An 18284-nucleotide genomic window follows, 5' to 3' on the forward strand; every position below is an offset into this window, starting at 1 on the left:
TCTAATGCTTCTTTAATGGCTCTTGGCTCGAGTTTTAGTCAGAGTTCGGGTGTAGGATGCTCTTGGCTTTTTTAAGGGTCCTCGGGAGAATTATTCCGTTGCTTTGGTGTTCCCTAATTTAATATTTGTTTTATGATTTTTCAATTCATTTTGCAAATGATACACACCGACTGACTGGTGGAAGACAATTTTCCGAGATTTCTCTATAAGTAGTAACGGTATCGCTCGAGTTTGCAGCAATTTAATGCCTTTCTATTATCGACGTCCCTCGGCCAATTTATTTTCTGTAATGATCATCCTCTCTCCGCAATGCTCCAGCGTTTGTCCGCAGTACTTCCCGTAAGCAGTTGTAATGTCGTTGCGGCAGCTCTCGTTTTGCTTGAATAAATGTCTTTGAATAATTTTACGGTTTATTTCAAATTCTCAAAGTTAGCGAACGAAACGAGTATCTCCGTAATCAAGATACTATCGACAATCTGCACCGAACCCGAGCCTCATCGACAGCTAAAAACTCTCTTGAGCACCAGGACCGCGTCATCCAGCCTTTTGAATTCCATGGCTTTCTGGCCATCGCCTCGTCTCATCCACACGCTGCCAGCCGTCTCGGAAGAGATGTTCCAGAAATTGTCAAAGTACTTCCCGTAAGTCGCTCGACGAGCCTGGTCTGTGGAGAAACTCGTGACGCAGACGTGGACAAGTGGAGGGCAAGTGAGCCTGGCGCAGGACTGAGCAGCGTTCAGAAGGACGGCGCAACAGCGGGCGGCGTGGAGTTCGCGGGAGGAGGAGCCGATGTTCCGGTAGTCGCTGAACACGTCCAGCTCGTCGACCAGCAGGATCGAGGGTGGCTTCTGGAAGCTCCGGAGGCGAATCAGCTGGGCGATCAGCTCCTCGTAGCTGGGCGTGTAGCTGAAAGTTTTGATGCCGCAAAATTTCAAAATGACAATTTCCGTTTGGATAGCGCCAACATCAGCCCGCCTCCAATTACGTGCAGCGTATATGAACACAAAAAAGGCAACGAGTCCAGCTGAGCAGGCACTTCCTCAATAGGAAATGCACGATAAATCGCGAGCGGCCGTCGGCGAATTTCGGATTCACGCTCCGGCGAGAGTCAACAGGCCAATCTACATCACGCTATATACCAGCACATCATATCGTACGTGCGGAGCCGAGTTAATACGCTTATTTGTATACACTTTCTCCCGCATGTGCGTGGGTATTGTAACGCTCGAGTGAGAGAGGAGATACTCGCAGTAAATCAGAGATCTCCGCATCGTCGAACGTACTTCCGTTAGTGTTGCTGTATAACTCGCTGCTGCTGCAGAGCCTGATTATATTCGAGTTTGTGTTGCACGCGCAGAGGAGCCGTGTAATGAAAGAGTTTTCAATCATGATTTCATGCTTTGTTAGCTATGCAAAAGTCGATTTAACGGCAGTAAGTAGCGATCCGAGAGGCTTGAATTTTTCAATGCAGTTTGTCAATGAAAGTATCGTAAAAATCTTACATAAAAGTTATGTTCTTGAGCGCGTTCGCCGAAGGCTCGCTCCTGTCGTGAAACGCCGGTGGTAGAGACTCGAGCTGCTTGGACGTAAAGTAATGTATCTGCCGGCCCTCCTTTGCCCAGGAGATTGCAGCCTGTGGATATACTATAATATAGTTATAAGTAAAAACGAAAAGGAAGATTCCGACGCCGACGTAATGATCTTACCTCAAAGAGGAAGGCCTTGCCAAGTTCCGGCTCGCCACTAACCAAAGTCGTCCTGACGAGTTCGTTATCCGTCAACATCTTTCCAAAAATCTACTTATGCTTAACCGTCGTTTCGTTTCTAAAAACCTCTCCTACACTCTACACACCCAGACAGTCTACGAGAGACACCTTGATCGCCATCTGCCGGACGCAGCATCCAACTTTGCCCGAACCCTTTTTCTCGTTGATCTCCATAAGTTCTAGTCCCGCCGCCCGCGACTGATCTCTCGACTGCCGATGATAGCGTCGATAAACACCCACTTTCTCGCTGCACAAGAGTGTGTCTCTATGTACGGCCGACGGCAGCAGCTCCGCAGCAGCCAAAAAAAGTCCCAAAAGCGCGCACACCCGCACCCACAACAAGCGCCGCGTCGTCAACTCGTCACTGCACACGCGAGACTGCTGGGAGAGATAAACAAACCAAGCCACGCGAAATGCAACCGCGGTGATTCGCCCGCCGCCCGAGCAACAGAACCATCATCATCGTCATCTCGACCGCGAGAGACCTAACCTCCCCGACCGCCGCTGCCGCGAGAAAAAACAGCTTGTGCGTGTGTGTAGAATGTGCGCGGGCGACGATGATGCCAGTGAATGAAATGACTAGCGCGCGATAGCGTAAGATACTCAAGTACGAGATATAAGTACTTGCCCCGCGGGACTCGCGGGATGATGACTTTAGCGAGAAGCGTTATGTCGACGCTCTGGACCAAGTTCAACTAGTGCCGCGAGTCGGAGCTGGCCCACGCTCAAGATGGGAAATGAGGCGCAGATCACTAGTATCCTCAATGAAATCCTGGTGAGTGTTTTCATTGTTTTGCTATGGCGTGCAGCATTGGCTGATGCTGATCTTTTTGACGTTTGCCTTGCAGAAGGTGGAGGCGATAGAGGAGGCATTCAGTTGTATCATTGTGCACAACCCCAGCAATGAGAAGGAGAAAATCAAGGGCTGGCAGTCAGAGCTGGCCAGTGTCATGGCAGGCCTTGGTACTGAACAGCAAGAAAACGCTATCCGAAGGTTTCTCTACATTGCTGCGGAGATCACCAATTACAAGAGAATGCACCTGGTACTCTCCTTACTTGAAAACTTGGTCTCTACAAATGTGTTACCTGCTAGGTAAGCTTGAGAAATGAATCATCATCATCATCATCATGAAATGCTTCGATAATATTCATGTTTGATTCTTCCTGCAGATTGGTATGCGAGTGTATTTTTGGCTGTGAAAAATTGCAGTATCAGAACAAGGAATTCTGGGTTGAATGTTTTACTCTGATTCGCCATATAATTGGTGGAGTAGACTACAAGGGAGTGCGTGAGATTTTAAAGGTAAAATAATGATTGACATTGTTGTCTAATTTTCATTTGGAATTTACAAATGACAATGAAAAATCTGGATTTTTCAGGCGTGCGAGGAAAAAGCTCATATATTACCAGTAATGATAGATGCATCTGTACAGTCACAAATGAAAGCTTGTGAGCATCTAATAGAGTATATTTTTGATAGGAACGCATGCTTGATACCGTGTTATTTAATTGTAAACGAGCTTCAAAAATTTGCTGCTGACAAGAAAAATTGGCCACACTGGGTAATTACGTTTCACCTAATACATACAATTCTAGATGAAAATATAAAACTAGTATGATTTGTTCCAGAAGCTTGCCAAGTTGATATCAAATTTCATAGATAGTTTTCGCAATGTGGTCCAAATGATATCCATCATTGGGCATTCCAAGATGTTACCACTTGTTGAGCATTCTGGTTATGGCGACCACCTTGTAAGTCCATGGCTGCTTGACCGCAATACTTTACAATTTTCTCTGAAGGGACTCGAAAGTCTTCCATATGATCCAGAATTATTGAAACCACAAACAAACTTGCTGAGATACGTTTTAGAACAACCCTACAGTAGAGACATGGTCTGTTCCATGTTAAAATTGCAAAAACAGGTACATCTCTGCACAGGTACTTCTTAGCAAAATTATTCGTGATATTTTAATGCTAACAATGCTATTTGTAATGTTATCAGCAAAATCTCAGATGCAAAGCATTAGAAGAACAACTTGTAGATCTAATGATCAGAAATATGGAAAAGTCTGAGAATGAACCTACTCCTGCAGATGATTCAGATGGTGTAATAACTAATTTTTGGCCCTGGTTGCATCTTTCTTCGCAGTTAATTCATTACGTCATCTTTCAATTTGTCAGTTTCCCAAGCTTAATTACGGCTATTCACGATAGGGTATGCTTATATGTTTATAATATTAAAACCTTGATAATAGGCTGTGCCGCAAATGTTACTTGAATACGTGCTTGTAAAACCGAGCGTTAGCGTAATCAGCATTTGCGGCACCTTTTGTAATGAAATATTGCTTTATATCAGCGCTATGAAATTATAATGCATTTGATGATTTTATTTGTAGCTGGCTGGCAGGGAATGGAAAAAAGCGAGAGATCATTTAATGTGGGTTTTATTACAATTCATTTCCGGAAGTATACAAAGAAATCCCGTGAGTTTTTTAATCTTGGTTTTTTTGCTATTTCCACTTGTATTTAGTGTTCATGATTTCTTGTTATCTTGCAGCTGACCACTTTCTTACCAATCTTCAAACTTTATGACCTATTGTATCCAGAAAAAGATCCTTTGCCTGTACCAGACTTGACACACATAAAATGTACACATGAAATGGCTTTAATTTGCATTTGGTTACATCTCTTGAGAAAAGCTCAGACAGAAAATTCAAATTGTCATAGACCAATACCGCACAACTTAAAAATGCACAATGAGTAAGAATCAATAATTATTTGAACTTTTTAAACATATGATTACAAGTAATTCTAAAAAAAAAAATTTGTATGCATCAGGTTTCTTCAACATGCAGTCACACAACCAAATCTCGCTATGGGTACAGATTACAGGATAGTGCTACTTTGCAATGCATATTCCACGCAAACTGCAAATGATTATTTTACTCGGTCAATAAATGTTTTATTTGAATCAATTCAGAAGGTAATGTTTTTTTAAAAACGTGAAATTCGGTATTTGTCAATTTTTGCTTTCTAATTTATAACTGGTTTCACAGAGCCATCCACAGCAACCCCTACAAAATTTGCAAAGCAACACATCCATAGTGCATCACCCTACAACACCGTTATCAATGTCAATCCTTGACTCGCTCACTGTTCATGCAAAAATGAATTTAATACATAACATAGTTCAACACATGATGAAGAATGCGCATTCAAAAAGCAATATGACACTTCCTCCTGCTCTTGTTGAAACTTACAGCAGACTACTAGTTTATACAGAGATAGAAGTCATGGGTATTAAGAGTTTTATAAGTAAGTATTAAATTTTCTGTTATATGTCTATATTATTGTTATATGTGATATATCATGAAATATTTTCCACTTGCAGATCAATTATTACCAACAATTTTCAAAGCTCATGCATGGGGTACTCTTTATACTCTACTAGATATGTTTAGTTATAGAATGCATCATATTCAACCAACCTATAGAGTACAAATATTAAGTCATCTTCACAATCTTGCCAGTGTTCCACAAACCAATCAAACTCAGCTACATCTTTGGTAAATAAAATGGCCTTGATTTACAGCATTACTTGGTAATTCAATTTTTCAGAAATACAAAAGTATTGTTATTTCTAGCGTTGAAAGTACTGCCTTGCGTTTAATCACTGGACTAGGTTCCGCAGAAGTCCAGCCTCATCTTTCAAGATTTCTTTCAGAACCAAAAACCCTGATCTCCGCCGACTCGGAAGAACTTAATAGAGCTCTAGTGCTTACACTCGCTAGATCAATGCACATTACAGGTAAAACAATTGGTTCATTCTTTTTTTTTTCTCATAAAATTGCGGCATCCCTTTACGATCTATTTTTATTAAGGTACTGGAGCTGATACTGTTAGTGGTACATGGTGCCAAGACTTGTTGAATACAATCATGCAAAATACACCTCACTCATGGGCGGATCATACGCTGCAGTGCTTTCCACCTATTTTAAGCGAATTCTTCCAACAGAATAGTGTTCCGAAAGAAGAAAAGCAACAAATAAAGAAAGCCGTTGAAGAAGAGTATAGAAATTGGGCATCCATGAGTAACGAGAATGATATAATCGCTCACTTTTCCGTTTCTGGATCACCGCCATTGTTTCTCTGTTTACTGTGGAAAATGATTATTGAAACTGATCGCATTAGTCCAATAGCATACAAGTTGGTATAATACATCTTGAATTTTGAAACTGATTATCATGAACTTTTCTAAAACCAATATACTTGTAACTTTCTAGAATTCTAGAAAGGATAGGAGCCCGAGCATTATCTGCACACCTCAGAAAATTCTGTGATTACATCGTCTTTGAAGTTTCAAGCATAGCTGCTGATGGGTCGTATGTTAACAAAGGTGTTGACGCTATTAACGATATGATTTGGAAATATAATATTTTTACGTTTGATAGATTGGTTTTATGTCTAGTGAGTACAATTCTTGTAACAATATTACGTCTTTGTCGCTCAAAATTTACACGATTGTCATTTTTCAGGCGTTGAGAACTTTAGAGGGTAACGAGGCCCAAGTTTGTTTCTTTATTATTCAATTGTTGCTGCTGAAAGCTGCAGAATTCCGTAATCGAGTAGCCGAGTTTGTTAAAGAAAACTCGCCGGATCACTGGAAGCAGTCGAACTGGCACGAAAAGCACTTGGCATTCCATCGAAAATTTCCCGAAAAATTCGCTCCCGAAGGGATTATGGAACAAGCGTCTGGCAGCCCAAACCAATATCAAAGTTTTCCTGCTTACTTTGGTAACGTTTGCTTGAGATTCTTGCCTGTTCTTGATATAGTGATGCATCGATATCTCGAGATACCACAAGTCACAAAAAGTCTTGAAGTTCTCTTGGAACATCTGGGGTGCCTTTACAGGTTTCACGGTAAATAATTGCAATAACAACTAGCTTTGTCGTTCTTTTATTCATTTGTTAAACGTTCCCGCGTTAACTTGCAGATCGGCCTGTTACGTATTTGTATAATACTCTTCATTATTACGAGCGACAATTAAGAGATAAGCCCATTTTGAAACGTCGTCTTGTAATTGCCATATTAGGGTCTTTAAGAGAAACCAAAACTCCTGGCTGGGCTTTATCTGACGCTTACCAAAGATATATAGCTCGAGCTCCGGACGACCTTGCGTGGCAACCTGAACTCGATTACTATGTGCGACTAGTTCAGCGTCTAGTCGACAGTAAGTATCTGGTTAGCCGATCTTTATTTTTTATTTATTTTTTTAACTCAATTCTTTAATCATCCAGCTATATACGGCACGATTCAATTCCCGCCCACCGATTGGAGATTCAACGAATTTCCGAATCCAGCAGCACATACGTTGTACGTTACATGTGTCGAACTTATGGCGCTTCCTGTAGCTCCAAATGTAGTTGCTAACAATCTTCTGGATGTTGTGGCTAAGGGGTAAAATATTATATTATCCAGCCATAAAACATAATATCAATATAACTGAAACATGCATTTTTAAATGAAATTTCAGATATACTGTGATTCCATCAGATGAAATCCACTCGTGGATTAACTGTATCGGCATCATAATGTCGGCGTTGCCAGAATGTTACTGGTCGATTCTGCACGAACGCTTAGTGCAAACTGCATCTAGTTCGGGACTTGTCAATTGGCAGTACGATAACTTGAGCCCATTCCAATTATTTAACTTTAATCTAACGCACAATAGCTTCTTCGAAAACAAGTATAGTTACATGCTAGCTTTAGCTCACTCTATATGGCATCATGCTGGTGTAGGTCAAATGTTTACAATGGTTCAGTAAGTATGAAATACAAGAAAGTTGTAATTTATCTTTCTGAGCGAGAGCAGCACTTAACATGTCGGTATTTGTCTTTTTGAATCAAATTTGAAATCGAGAAATATTCTTTTCAGATTTATCAAAGAAAAATTGCAACCCGTTATTAATACCGAAGAACAGTTAATTTTTGCATGCCATTTAATTGGGCCAACTCTTAACCGATTCAATTCGGAACGGCCCAAGTGCATCACTGATCTCACAATTATGCTGTATGAAATGCTGGAGCAGGTCAATCGAGCGCAAACCCATCTTCGTCAGATGGATCCAATCTGTGATTTATTGTATCCTTTTAAAACTTGGAAATCAATTTTTAATTCAAAAGTTACTATTAATTTTATTTTCGTACATTCGATCATTACATAAATTCCTTAACCAGTAAAACCATCAGTTATCACATAAAGTATATGTTTGTCGGCAATTCAATGAAAAACGAAGTTGAGACTATCATTAGAAGGCTCAGGCCTGCCTTACAAATGAGACTTCGTTTCATTGCCCATTTGAACGTCGAAGAAATTCAGTCTTCCTGAGACACTGAAGTCACCAATGTTGGTGCAAGTACTTCTACAACTGCAACAAAAGCATAAACTTAAGCTAGTACTTTGTTATAAAGTAATTGTCTGTATATGTAGAGAGCAAGTAACCTTGGGTGCGAGGAAATCAATAAGAAAATATTAGACGATTAAGCGATAAGTAGGTAATTTTATTACTATTTGTACGTCATGAGACATTTTAATTGTATTTAAAAATTCTTCAAGCATCACATCAAATTCTTAAATATGTAAATATGTAATTGTAACAAGAAGAATCATGTGAATAATAATTTTTTTTAAAAAACTGATAAACGGTATTGATGAATGTTTTGATCCCAAAGACAGTGTTGCAAATAGATATATGTTCGATATTTATTAAAATACCGCACTGTACCGTTATTTTATCAAGCTCCTAAATAAATCATTGGAAGCATTTTATTGTCTTACAGACAGAGGCGCGAGTTACACACTGCATGAAGCTCTTAAGTTTTGTGATATTACAACTCACTATTATTGTCATATATTATTGTTCACTTTTATAAATTAGTCTAGTTCCTACAGAATTAGGAATTCGTAAAAGCACTTAATGTCATAATCAATATCAAAAAGAAATTTTTTTTCAATGTACTCTTAATTTTTCAAAAGCAAATCTGTAAGAAATTGCTATAATTCTTAAGTTGAACATCAGCAAAATGTAAGTACAAAACTATATACATATATCTCTAAAGTAAACTAAAAAACAAAAAATAAATAACAAATTTAAACTCTTATCAAAAACGGAGGAAGTTAATAACTATGGCATCAAACTTTTGTTTTTCAGCATTTTGAAGAGAGTATTCTCTATATAGAATTTTATCATATGTTCTAACACTGTTAAGTTGATCAAGCATAAGTTGGTAGTCCTTTGCATACAAAAATTACAAAATTAAATTATATCACATTATAGGGCAATGTTTTAACATCACGAGCGTAGAGAGATGTACTGCTACTATTTACTATTTTAGATGTTGTCATAATCAATAGTTCCTGCATTGGAGGCTTCAAGTACCTTGGCAAAAGTTTCGTATGACACAGCATTTTCTTTTACAAATTCTTGATTTTTCATCTCAGCAATCCATTTCATCTGAAATTTTTTTTAGTTGTATTTTGGAAAAGTAATTCAAAATGGTCTATCGAAATTTAAGTTAAAAATAACACTTACAGTGCACGGGAACTTTTCCTTTTCAAAATCCAATGATTCTTTGTAGAGTATTGGAAGTGCTTTTGCTCTCTCAACAAATGGCCACATCAGAATGTCAAGCATGCCTGGTTTATCTCCTAAAATTGGTTTAAATTATTTAATTACATGTAACTACATAAATTATGTCTAAAATTATTACTTCATTGCCCAAACCAGTAAAGAAAGTAGTGTTTCTATTCTTCAATTCATTTTCAAACTCTACTAAGTAGGTACAGATTTCATTCACTGCCTCTTGAAGCGGTCTGCTATCTCTCTTATGAATACAATTGGAGAAAACCTTTACAATCTGCAATATATAATTATAAACACGATGTAAATGTATCAAAATTATTTTAAGCAGATTTTGAGCAAGTCATCACCTTATCATAGTGGTCAAGCAGTTCCAAGTCTCGAGTGATTGTTGACTTGTTGTATAGAGTTGGATCAGGATACTTTTCTTCTAAATAGTTTACAATAACTGTAGAATCAACTACCACATTACCATCAAGATCCACCAAAGCTGGAACCTTGCCTTCTGGGTGAATCTAAAATTCAAATGAGTATCATATGACTTTTGATTATTATTTTTATTATACAAAAAAAGTTCTAAATATAATACAAGTTAATGTACCTGCAAGTACCATTCTGGCTTAGCCTTCAAGTTGATGTTTACAATATCATGAGGAATCTTCTTGAATGATAATGCAAGAATAACTCTGTGAGCAAATGGACAGTACTTCATACTATAAAGACGAACTTTTCCATCTACTCGTGGTGGTTGCTCAGAACCTGGGTACCAAACACCGTAGGTCAGTTCAAATAAAGGATAATGGATAATACAAAACAGAATCAGAATATAACATATGTTTTAACCTTAATCAGCAATGTCTAACCCATTGCTACTTGCACACGCGAATTTTCAACTCACAATCTATAGAATCAGTGCAGCTTATAATATCTATCGTCAACTCACCGGGTCCAAGATGCAGTTTGCTCATCTTTGCCAAGTTACGACGACCAGCGCTGCGTATAATCGAAATGCCAATAAAATTATAACGAGACTCTGCGGTAATGAGACAGACTCCACCCGCTCCAGATCAGCGCGGAAGTGTAACTGACTGCAGTTGTCCTCTGATCTGCCTATACAGTGCACTACCTACTATGTCGCCTTCGATCTTCGATTATTCGAGAGAGAAACACAGCCGGTGTGGGAAAGAGATAGGACATGATCATACGCGTATCTATCAGCGTATTATATGTCGTACTTATGAAGAGAGGAATGTGTCCTCACTCAGCTGTTTTTTTGTCATCAAATCGGATTCTCGCAATGTGTCAAGTGTAAACGTAGCATGTAAGTAGGAATACCTAGAAAAGAGTATAATTGTCCGACTAGTCGGAGAAAACACGGTAGCCTCGTTCATAACGTTCTAAAATAAAACGCTTTTCGCCCTAGTTTCAGTCATGAAAACGACTCCTTATTCAACTCGAATAGCTCCCAATTCGAAAATATGATTTAACATAAAAGTCAAATAAGATGTTCTTTGTACTACAATGACCTACAATCTCAAAAGATCTCCGTCTCTTCTGCACACTAAGGCATCAATTCCGATTTTCGATTTCCGAGCGATTGCAAATCGGAGCAAATCCGGCATTTAATAAAAACGCAATGTGCTACATTGCACCTGCAAGCCTGCACTAGGGCAGCTGGCAGCGACATCGCGTGCGAACCTCACCCGTGACCATGACGTCACACTTAGAAGTCAACACACAGTGACTCCAGTGCACTGAGCACTCCTATATACCTATATTATAAGTATATACATTAAACATCATCAAATCCATCTGTTGGTTGGAGGGCCAACTAGCGAAGACGCTTTTGCCCCCCCCCCCCCCCCGGCCCCCGCATTCCCATTTTATAGTTGCAGAGCAAAAGCGCCGAAGTCAGGCCTGCTGCACAGCTGCACTATATAGGTACTGATGCACACGTCGCGCTTACAAATATTGTCATAAAGTCGCGCGCTTACCGCCATACTTATAAGTATAATGCACTTCCAGCGCCAAAGCTGCTGTTGATTATCCTCTGGTTTATCCAATTTCTCAAGTTTACTGATTCGCACGCTGCTCGATGTGGTTGCAGAATGAAATTCACCGGCTATTCGCAAACATGCGCTGGGTTCTTTAATCTGGTGCGTTGGCTTCCCGGTAATGAGATGTTATAACGTAACCTCTATTTTCATACTTGACTGCCCCGTGTGTATACACACAGGCGTGCGTGTATGCAGCCGATGCTGAGGTGAGGTGTGTGGATTTGTTTGTTGATTTTATAGGTGATCGATTGAGGATTGCGAGTCGTGTCTGAGAATGCCGAGGATTCGGGGGAATCTTTTGTAGTTTGTAGGAGCTTTGTAGAGAGCGATTAGAGCAGCGAAAATGGGCAACGAGTCGCAGATCGTCAATATTCTCAATGATATTCTCGTAAGTGCTTTTAATACTGTATGCGAATCAATGGGCTTATTGGATTCAGCTGATTGGTTGTATGGCTTTCAGAAAGTTGAAGCCATAGAGGAGGCCTTCAGTTGCATTATTGTTCACAATACCAACAACGAGAAGGCCAAGATCACAGGATGGCAGACCGAAATGACCAATGCCATGATGGGGCTGACAACCGAGCAACAGGAAAATGCCATTCGCAAATTTCTCTACACATCAGCAGAGATCACAAATTACAGGCGAATGCATCTCATTCTTACATTGCTGGAGAAACTAGTTTCTAACAATGTTCTGCCTGCTAGGTAAGCTATCTAAACAAATATGATTAATGGTTTCTCCAAATAGTTAACTTTGCAATTTATTTTTAGACTTGTGTGCGAGTGTATTCTCAGCTGTGACAAGCTAAAATATCAAAATGAAGAGTTTTGGATAAAATGTTTTACACTTGTTCGTCATATCATTGGTGGAGTGGACTACAAGGGAGTCAGGGATGTCTTGAAAGCCTGTAGAGAGAAAGCTCATTCATTACCTACAAGACTAGATGCTTCGGTGCAACCTCAAATGAAAGCCTTAGAAAATCTTGTAGAATATATTTTTGACAGAAATGCGTGTTTGATACCCAGTTATTTGATCATCGACGAGCTTGAGAAGAACGCGGAGAACAAAATTTGGCCACATTGGGTAATTATTTGATTTTTCATTGTAAATGTTGATATAAATGTCCAGTTTGCAAGATGCCTCGTGTGTTTCAGCAGCTAGCCAAGTTGATATCAAATTTTGTAACCAGTTTTCGCAATGTCGTTCAAATAGTTTCAATTATTGGACATTCCAAAATGTTACCAGTAGTTGAACATACAGGATACGGTGATCATTCAGTTACTCCGTGGGTCTTGGACAGAAACACATTACAGTTTACACTAAAAGGAAATCTTCCATATGATCCAGAACTATTGAAACCACAAACTGATCTTTTGAGATATGTTTTGGAGCAACCGTATAGCAGAGATATGGTGTGCTCTATGTTAGGGTTACAGAATAAGCAAAATACAAGATGTGCAGCTTTAGAAGAGCAACTGGTAGACCTTGTGATACGAACTATGGAAAAATCTGAAAATGAACCTACTCCTGTAGAAGGTGTAGATGGTGTGACAACAAATCATTGGCCTTGGCTTCATCTTTCCTCACAGATTATTTGTCACGTTCTTTCTCAGTTTGCTAGTTTTCCTAGTTTTGTGACAGCAATTCATGAGAAGGTATATTTTTAATGTTAATGATATTTTTTTTTTCATATCATGTCTGAATTATTGTAAATATAATACACAAATAAAACAGCTTGCAGGTCGGGAGTGGAAAAAATCAAGGGACCACCTTATGTGGGTTCTGCTGCAATTCATTTCTGGAAGCATACAACGTAAACCTGTAAATACTTCTTTGTATTTCAAAGATACATGTATAAGTGGAGTATCTTTTAATAATTTTTAATAACAAATTTTTTTGTTATTCTAGATTGCTGTATTTTTCCCAATATTTAAACTGTACGACCTGCTGTATCCAGAAAAGGATCCACTACCTGTTCCAGATCTGACACAATCGATTTGCGCTCATCAAATGGCTTGTGTATCCATTTGGCTACATCTTGTAAAAAAAATTCACCCAGACCATACCAATTTTCATAAACTGATACCCTATAATTTAAAAACACATCACGAGTAAGGATCTTAAGTTTTTTTCATTAAATGGTTTTGATCAATAGTTTGAGTATTAACAAATTTTCAGATTTCTCCAACATATGGCTGTGCAAAATACTCCCTTGTCAATGGGATCGGACTATAAAATAGCGTTGCTTTGCAACGCTTATTCAACGTCTAATGAATTATTCAGTAGACCAATGAGCGTTCTTGTTGAGTCAGTTTTAGGTACTCAAAAGGTAATGCTTTCATTTTCATAGTTTGTTGCATAATATCAGGAAGATCACCTTTTTAAGGACTATTTACTATCATCAACAGAATCAGCAACAACAACCTTTGCAGAATTTACAAAATAACTCGGCATTGTCCAACAGTCCGACAGCTCCATTGCCTATGTCCATTTTAGACTCATTAACGGTTCATGTCAAGATGAGCCTAATACACAGTATTCTTACTCATGTGGCAAAATCAGCTTCGACAAAAAGCAATTTACCACTTCCGCCAGCGCTCGTTGAAACTTACAGTAGATTATTAGTGTATACAGAAATTGAAAATATTGGTATTAAAAAATTTATAAGTAAGTCGATACGATATTTAAAATTAAAATTTTTATTTCAATATTAAATATTCAATTACTATTAATTTTCTTATTTCTATTAGGTCATTTATTACCAACAGTTTTTAAAGCTCACGCGTGGGGCATACTTTACACACTTTTGGATATGTTCAGTTATAGAATGCATCATATCCAGCCAACTTACAGAGTACAAATTTTGAGCCATCTTCACAGTCTTGCTTCTGTTCCACAAACTAATCAAACTCAGTTGCATCTCTGGTAAAATTCAATTTACATACGTTTATAAATCATATTACATGTTACAAGATTATAAAAACATTTTTTTCAGTGTTGAAAGCACTGCCTTACGTTTAATCACAGGTCTTGGCTCTGCAGAAGTTCAGCCTCACTTGTCAAAGTTTTTGTCAGAACCAAAGACACTAGTTTCTGCTGATTCAGAAGAGCTTAACAGGGCACTAGTACTAACTATTGCCAGGTCAATGCATATTACAGGTATCACATTATCCTTCTATCAATATTTCATTTGTGAACATTGTTACTAAACAATAATATTTAAACTAAAATTATTTCTTTAGGAACTGGAGGAGATACTAATAGAGATGTTAATAGCATATGGTGTAAAGATTTACTCAACACAATCATGCAAAATACACCTCATTCATGGGCTGAGCATACATTGAGATGTTTTCCTCCAGCTTTAAGTGAATTTTTCCAGCAAAACAGTATTCCAAAAGAAGAAAAGCAACAAATTAAAGTACGTTCATTGTAACCTTTTTTTTTAATTTAATAGGAAAAAACTGGTGTACTGATAATTAACGAAATTGTAGAAAGCTGTTGAAGAAGAGTATCGAAATTGGGCTTCTATGAGCAACGAAAACGACATAATCGCCCACTTTTCCGTCCCTAATTCTGCTCCTCTGTTTCTCTGTCTTATATGGAAAATGATCCTTGAAACCGATCGTGTTAATCCAATAGTATACAAGTAAGTTTACTTGACTAATAAAATAACGATAACGTAAAAATGTTCTAGATAATAAACAAAATGAAACATAGACCTTTCCTTTTGTTTATGATAAAGGAAGTTTTTAACTCGCGGAGAATTTAAAATTCATTTATAAATAATTTAGATGTTGAAATTTTTATCAAATATTTTTTTCATTCTAGAATTTTAGAAAGAATCGGGGCCAGAGCTTTATCAGCTCATGTCAGAAAATTCTGTGATTACATTGTTTTCGAAGTTTCAAGCACTGCTGCTGATGGGATATATGTTAACAAGAGCGTTGATGCTATCAACCACATGATTTGGAAATATAATATTGTTACATTTGATAGATTGGTATTATGTCTAGTGAGTACAATTCTTGTATCAATGTCACGCGTTTTTCGCTCAAAATTTACATAAGTGTATATTTTTTAGGCGTTGAGAACTCTAGAGGGTAACGAGGCCCAAGTTTGTTTCTTCATTATTCAATTGTTATTGCTAAAAGCCACCGAGTTCCGCAACCGGGTTGTCGAGTTTGTTAAAGAGAATTCGCCGGATCATTGGAAGCAGTCGAACTGGCACGAAAAGCACTTGGCCTTTCACAAAAAATTTCCGGAGAAGTTCGCTCCAGAGGGAATGATGGATCAATCTTCCGGCAGTCCGAATCAGTATCAAAGCTTTCCGGCTTATTTCGGAAACGTTTGTTTGAGATTTTTACCCGTCCTTGATATAGTTATGCATCGTTATCTCGAAGTACCCCAGGTCACAAAAAGCTTAGAAGTCCTTCTCGATCATTTAGGCTGCTTGTACAGATTTCATGGTAAATCCATAGCTTGTCTCTACTATTTTAAATGTAAATCTCAGTGTACATGATGATGAGAATGAACCATTTTTTTTACAGATAGGCCAGTTACGTATTTGTATAATACTTTGCACTATTACGAAAGGAAATTAAGGGACCAGCATTTTCTCAAACGACGTCTCGTAACAGCAATATTGGGCTCGTTAAAAGAAATTAGAGCTCCTGGATGGGCTTTGTCTGAAGCTTACCAAAGATACACCGCTCGTTCGACTGATGATGTTAAATGGCAGCCAGAATTGGATTATTACGTTCGTTTGGTTCAGAGACTCGTTGAAAGTTGTTATTAATTCAATTATACTTAATTTTTTGCGAGAAATATTATTTTTCTTGTATTTATTATTGTTCTTGTATTTTGTTGTAGCAATATCTGGAAGAGCCCAATTTCCATCGACTGACTGGAGATTCAATGAATTTCCAAATCCAACCGCCCACACTTTGTATGTTACGTGTGTCGAGCTAATGGCACTGCCTGTTGCTCCAAATGTAGTCGCAAATAATTTACTTGACGTCGTAGCTAAAGGGTATGAAAAAGTGCATTTTTAATTTGTTTATCTAAGTCACTGAGGAATTCAACATTGCATAACATATGTCATTTCAGGTATACAATTATTCCGTCAGATGAAATTCACGTATGGATCAATTGCATCGGAATAATAATGACAGCATTACCAGAATGTTATTGGTCGACATTGCACGATCGCTTGGTTGAAACAATTACGAGCCCGGGATTAACTAGCTGGCAATACGATAATTTATCTCCGTTCCAGTTGTTCAATTTTAATTTGACTCACAACAGTTTCTTAGAAAATAAGTACAGTTATATGTTGGCTTTGGCTCACTCAATCTGGCATCACGCTGGAGTTGGCCAAATCACAGCAATGACTCGGTAAATTTGCCAAGAGAATGTTGACTAAGATTATTTTCACGCAATCGTGTACTAATACTTGTATATTTGGTCTAGGTTTGTTAAAGAACGAATACAACCCGTCGTTAATAACGAAGAACAATTGATCTTCGTCTGCCACTTGATTGGGCCAACATTGACACGTATGAACATTGAAAGGCCTCGATGTGTCAATGATCTTACAGAAATTCTGTATGAAATGTTGGAACAAGTTAATCGCTTGCAAACTCATCTCAAGCAAATGGATCCAGTTTGCGATTTATTGTATCCTTTTTCTATCAAGTCTTACATAAACAATTATTTTCATTTTATTATGTTTCAACTTTTATTATTTTGATAACTGTTATTAAGTAACAACAATATTTTAGCAGGTTCATTTTTATAACAAATATCAAATAATTTCCTTAACCATCGAGCAGTTATCACATAAAATACATGTTCGTTGGCGACGCTATGAAGAACAATGTTGACGGCATAATACGAAGACTGCGACCAGCTCTGCAGATGAGGCTCCGTTTTATTGCCCATCTGAGCATCGATAACATACCGTGTTCTTGAGGCTCAAGTCCTGGCTGCGCAATCGGCCCTGCTAGTAATCATACGGCAGCTAACGCAACGAAGGTACAAATAGAAGCCGGCAGCGCATAAATTTGATAGCATATTTTGTACGTTTATCCGCAACTAACGAGCCATTATCAGAGAGAAATTTCTGCAAATTTGTTTGCAAATAATCAAGTAAGCACGGTCTTGCTTAAATTTACATTTTTTGTGTTTTTTAATATAAAAGCTTGCAAGAAATCAATTGAATTATATTCAAGCTATTACCGATTTATATACTGAATCAATTATTCTATTTGATCGAATCACATAGATTTTTCTTTTCGCTTTGATCTGATACGTTAATAAGTCATGTTGATAACGTCAATCTATATTATTGCCAACGAGTGGGTTACTCTGATAATGACTCAAACACGTATGGTAAGCACTGATTTGACCGATTTTAAAAAAAAATATCGGTGCAAATAAATAGGACAAAGTAATTAAATTAGGTTGTAAGAGACAATATTATGGATTTTATTATGCTATATTTACATGTGACTTAAAACCGTATATATGACAAATTTATATACGTTGTTTGTGGCAATTTAGAATGTTTTTAATGAGTTTTTCAAGTGTCAATTTCTTGAATTATGTAAATATGTATTGTTTCAAGAAGACAGTGTGAATAACAAGTTTTCTTAAAAAAGAGATATACAACATTTATTTAATTTATTTCCTATATGAACCCATGAAAATTCATTTGAAAAGCAATTTGAGTCCTATTGGTTTTGAAGGACTCATTTTATTTTTTATGTCTTTTAATAATATTCATTTATTTCATAAAAAATCTCTTTATCATCTA

General features: G+C 37.7%; 4 protein-coding genes across 11 annotated transcripts; 2 read left to right on the top strand and 2 right to left on the bottom strand.

Moving 5' to 3' along the window:
* Positions 1 to 397: 397 nt before the first annotated feature.
* On the bottom strand, positions 398 to 2462 carry LOC116415741. Its single transcript, XM_031920834.2, has 3 exons — positions 1707 to 2462; positions 1503 to 1633; positions 398 to 906 (listed from the first exon to the last, which is right to left on the bottom strand). The coding sequence occupies exons 1-3, from the start codon at positions 1782 to 1784 to the stop codon at positions 495 to 497; spliced, it is 621 nt and encodes a 206-aa protein (XP_031776694.1). The 5' UTR covers positions 1785 to 2462; the 3' UTR covers positions 398 to 494.
* On the top strand, positions 1843 to 8185 carry LOC100116614 (mediator of RNA polymerase II transcription subunit 23). 2 transcript variants are annotated; one of them, XM_001601016.6, is made up of 20 exons: positions 1843 to 2541; positions 2615 to 2859; positions 2937 to 3069; positions 3147 to 3329; positions 3397 to 3690; positions 3771 to 3983; positions 4165 to 4251; positions 4326 to 4528; positions 4607 to 4751; positions 4825 to 5083; positions 5160 to 5334; positions 5413 to 5576; positions 5650 to 5974; positions 6052 to 6235; positions 6304 to 6688; positions 6763 to 6999; positions 7067 to 7226; positions 7303 to 7590; positions 7705 to 7911; positions 8019 to 8185. In XM_001601016.6, the coding sequence occupies exons 1-20, from the start codon at positions 2497 to 2499 to the stop codon at positions 8155 to 8157; spliced, it is 4071 nt and encodes a 1356-aa protein (XP_001601066.2). In that variant the 5' UTR covers positions 1843 to 2496; the 3' UTR covers positions 8158 to 8185. The 2 variants fall into 2 exon arrangements, with proteins under 2 accessions (XP_001601066.2, XP_008216793.1); XM_008218571.4 differs by having other exon boundaries at positions 3400 to 3690.
* GstO2 (glutathione S-transferase O2) lies at positions 8019 to 11586 on the bottom strand. Of its 4 annotated transcripts, XM_008218505.4 has the most exons (7): positions 10353 to 10540; positions 10011 to 10168; positions 9760 to 9924; positions 9554 to 9686; positions 9362 to 9477; positions 9209 to 9283; positions 8019 to 8197 (listed from the first exon to the last, which is right to left on the bottom strand). In XM_008218505.4, exons 1-7 carry the CDS (start codon positions 10375 to 10377, stop codon positions 8192 to 8194), a joined length of 678 nt encoding a protein of 225 aa, XP_008216727.1. In that variant the 5' UTR covers positions 10378 to 10540; the 3' UTR covers positions 8019 to 8191. The 4 variants fall into 4 exon arrangements, with proteins under 4 accessions (XP_008216727.1, NP_001165917.1, NP_001165916.1 ...); NM_001172446.1 differs by lacking the exons at positions 8019 to 8197; positions 10353 to 10540 and adding an exon at positions 11404 to 11586 and having other exon boundaries at positions 8310 to 9283; NM_001172445.1 differs by lacking the exon at positions 8019 to 8197 and having other exon boundaries at positions 8310 to 9283; positions 10353 to 10770.
* On the top strand, positions 10629 to 18132 carry LOC100116550 (mediator of RNA polymerase II transcription subunit 23). 4 transcript variants are annotated; one of them, XM_008218572.2, is made up of 21 exons: positions 11245 to 11350; positions 11435 to 11581; positions 11707 to 11854; positions 11927 to 12171; positions 12238 to 12550; positions 12625 to 13122; positions 13202 to 13288; positions 13376 to 13578; positions 13646 to 13796; positions 13876 to 14134; positions 14218 to 14392; positions 14463 to 14626; positions 14710 to 14888; positions 14962 to 15116; positions 15299 to 15482; positions 15552 to 15936; positions 16018 to 16254; positions 16340 to 16499; positions 16577 to 16864; positions 16940 to 17146; positions 17302 to 17440. In XM_008218572.2, exons 3-21 carry the CDS (start codon positions 11810 to 11812, stop codon positions 17438 to 17440), a joined length of 4074 nt encoding a protein of 1357 aa, XP_008216794.1. In that variant the 5' UTR covers positions 11245 to 11350; positions 11435 to 11581; positions 11707 to 11809. The 4 variants fall into 4 exon arrangements, with proteins under 4 accessions (XP_008216796.1, XP_008216794.1, XP_008216795.1 ...); XM_008218574.3 differs by lacking the exons at positions 11245 to 11350; positions 11435 to 11581 and adding an exon at positions 10629 to 10730; XM_008218573.4 differs by lacking the exon at positions 11245 to 11350 and having other exon boundaries at positions 11359 to 11565.
* The last annotated feature ends 152 nt before the right edge of the window (positions 18133 to 18284 follow it).

This window comes from Nasonia vitripennis, chromosome 1, assembly GCF_009193385.2.
Source record: "Nasonia vitripennis strain AsymCx chromosome 1, Nvit_psr_1.1, whole genome shotgun sequence".
NCBI classification, from domain to species: domain Eukaryota; kingdom Metazoa; phylum Arthropoda; class Insecta; order Hymenoptera; family Pteromalidae; genus Nasonia; species Nasonia vitripennis.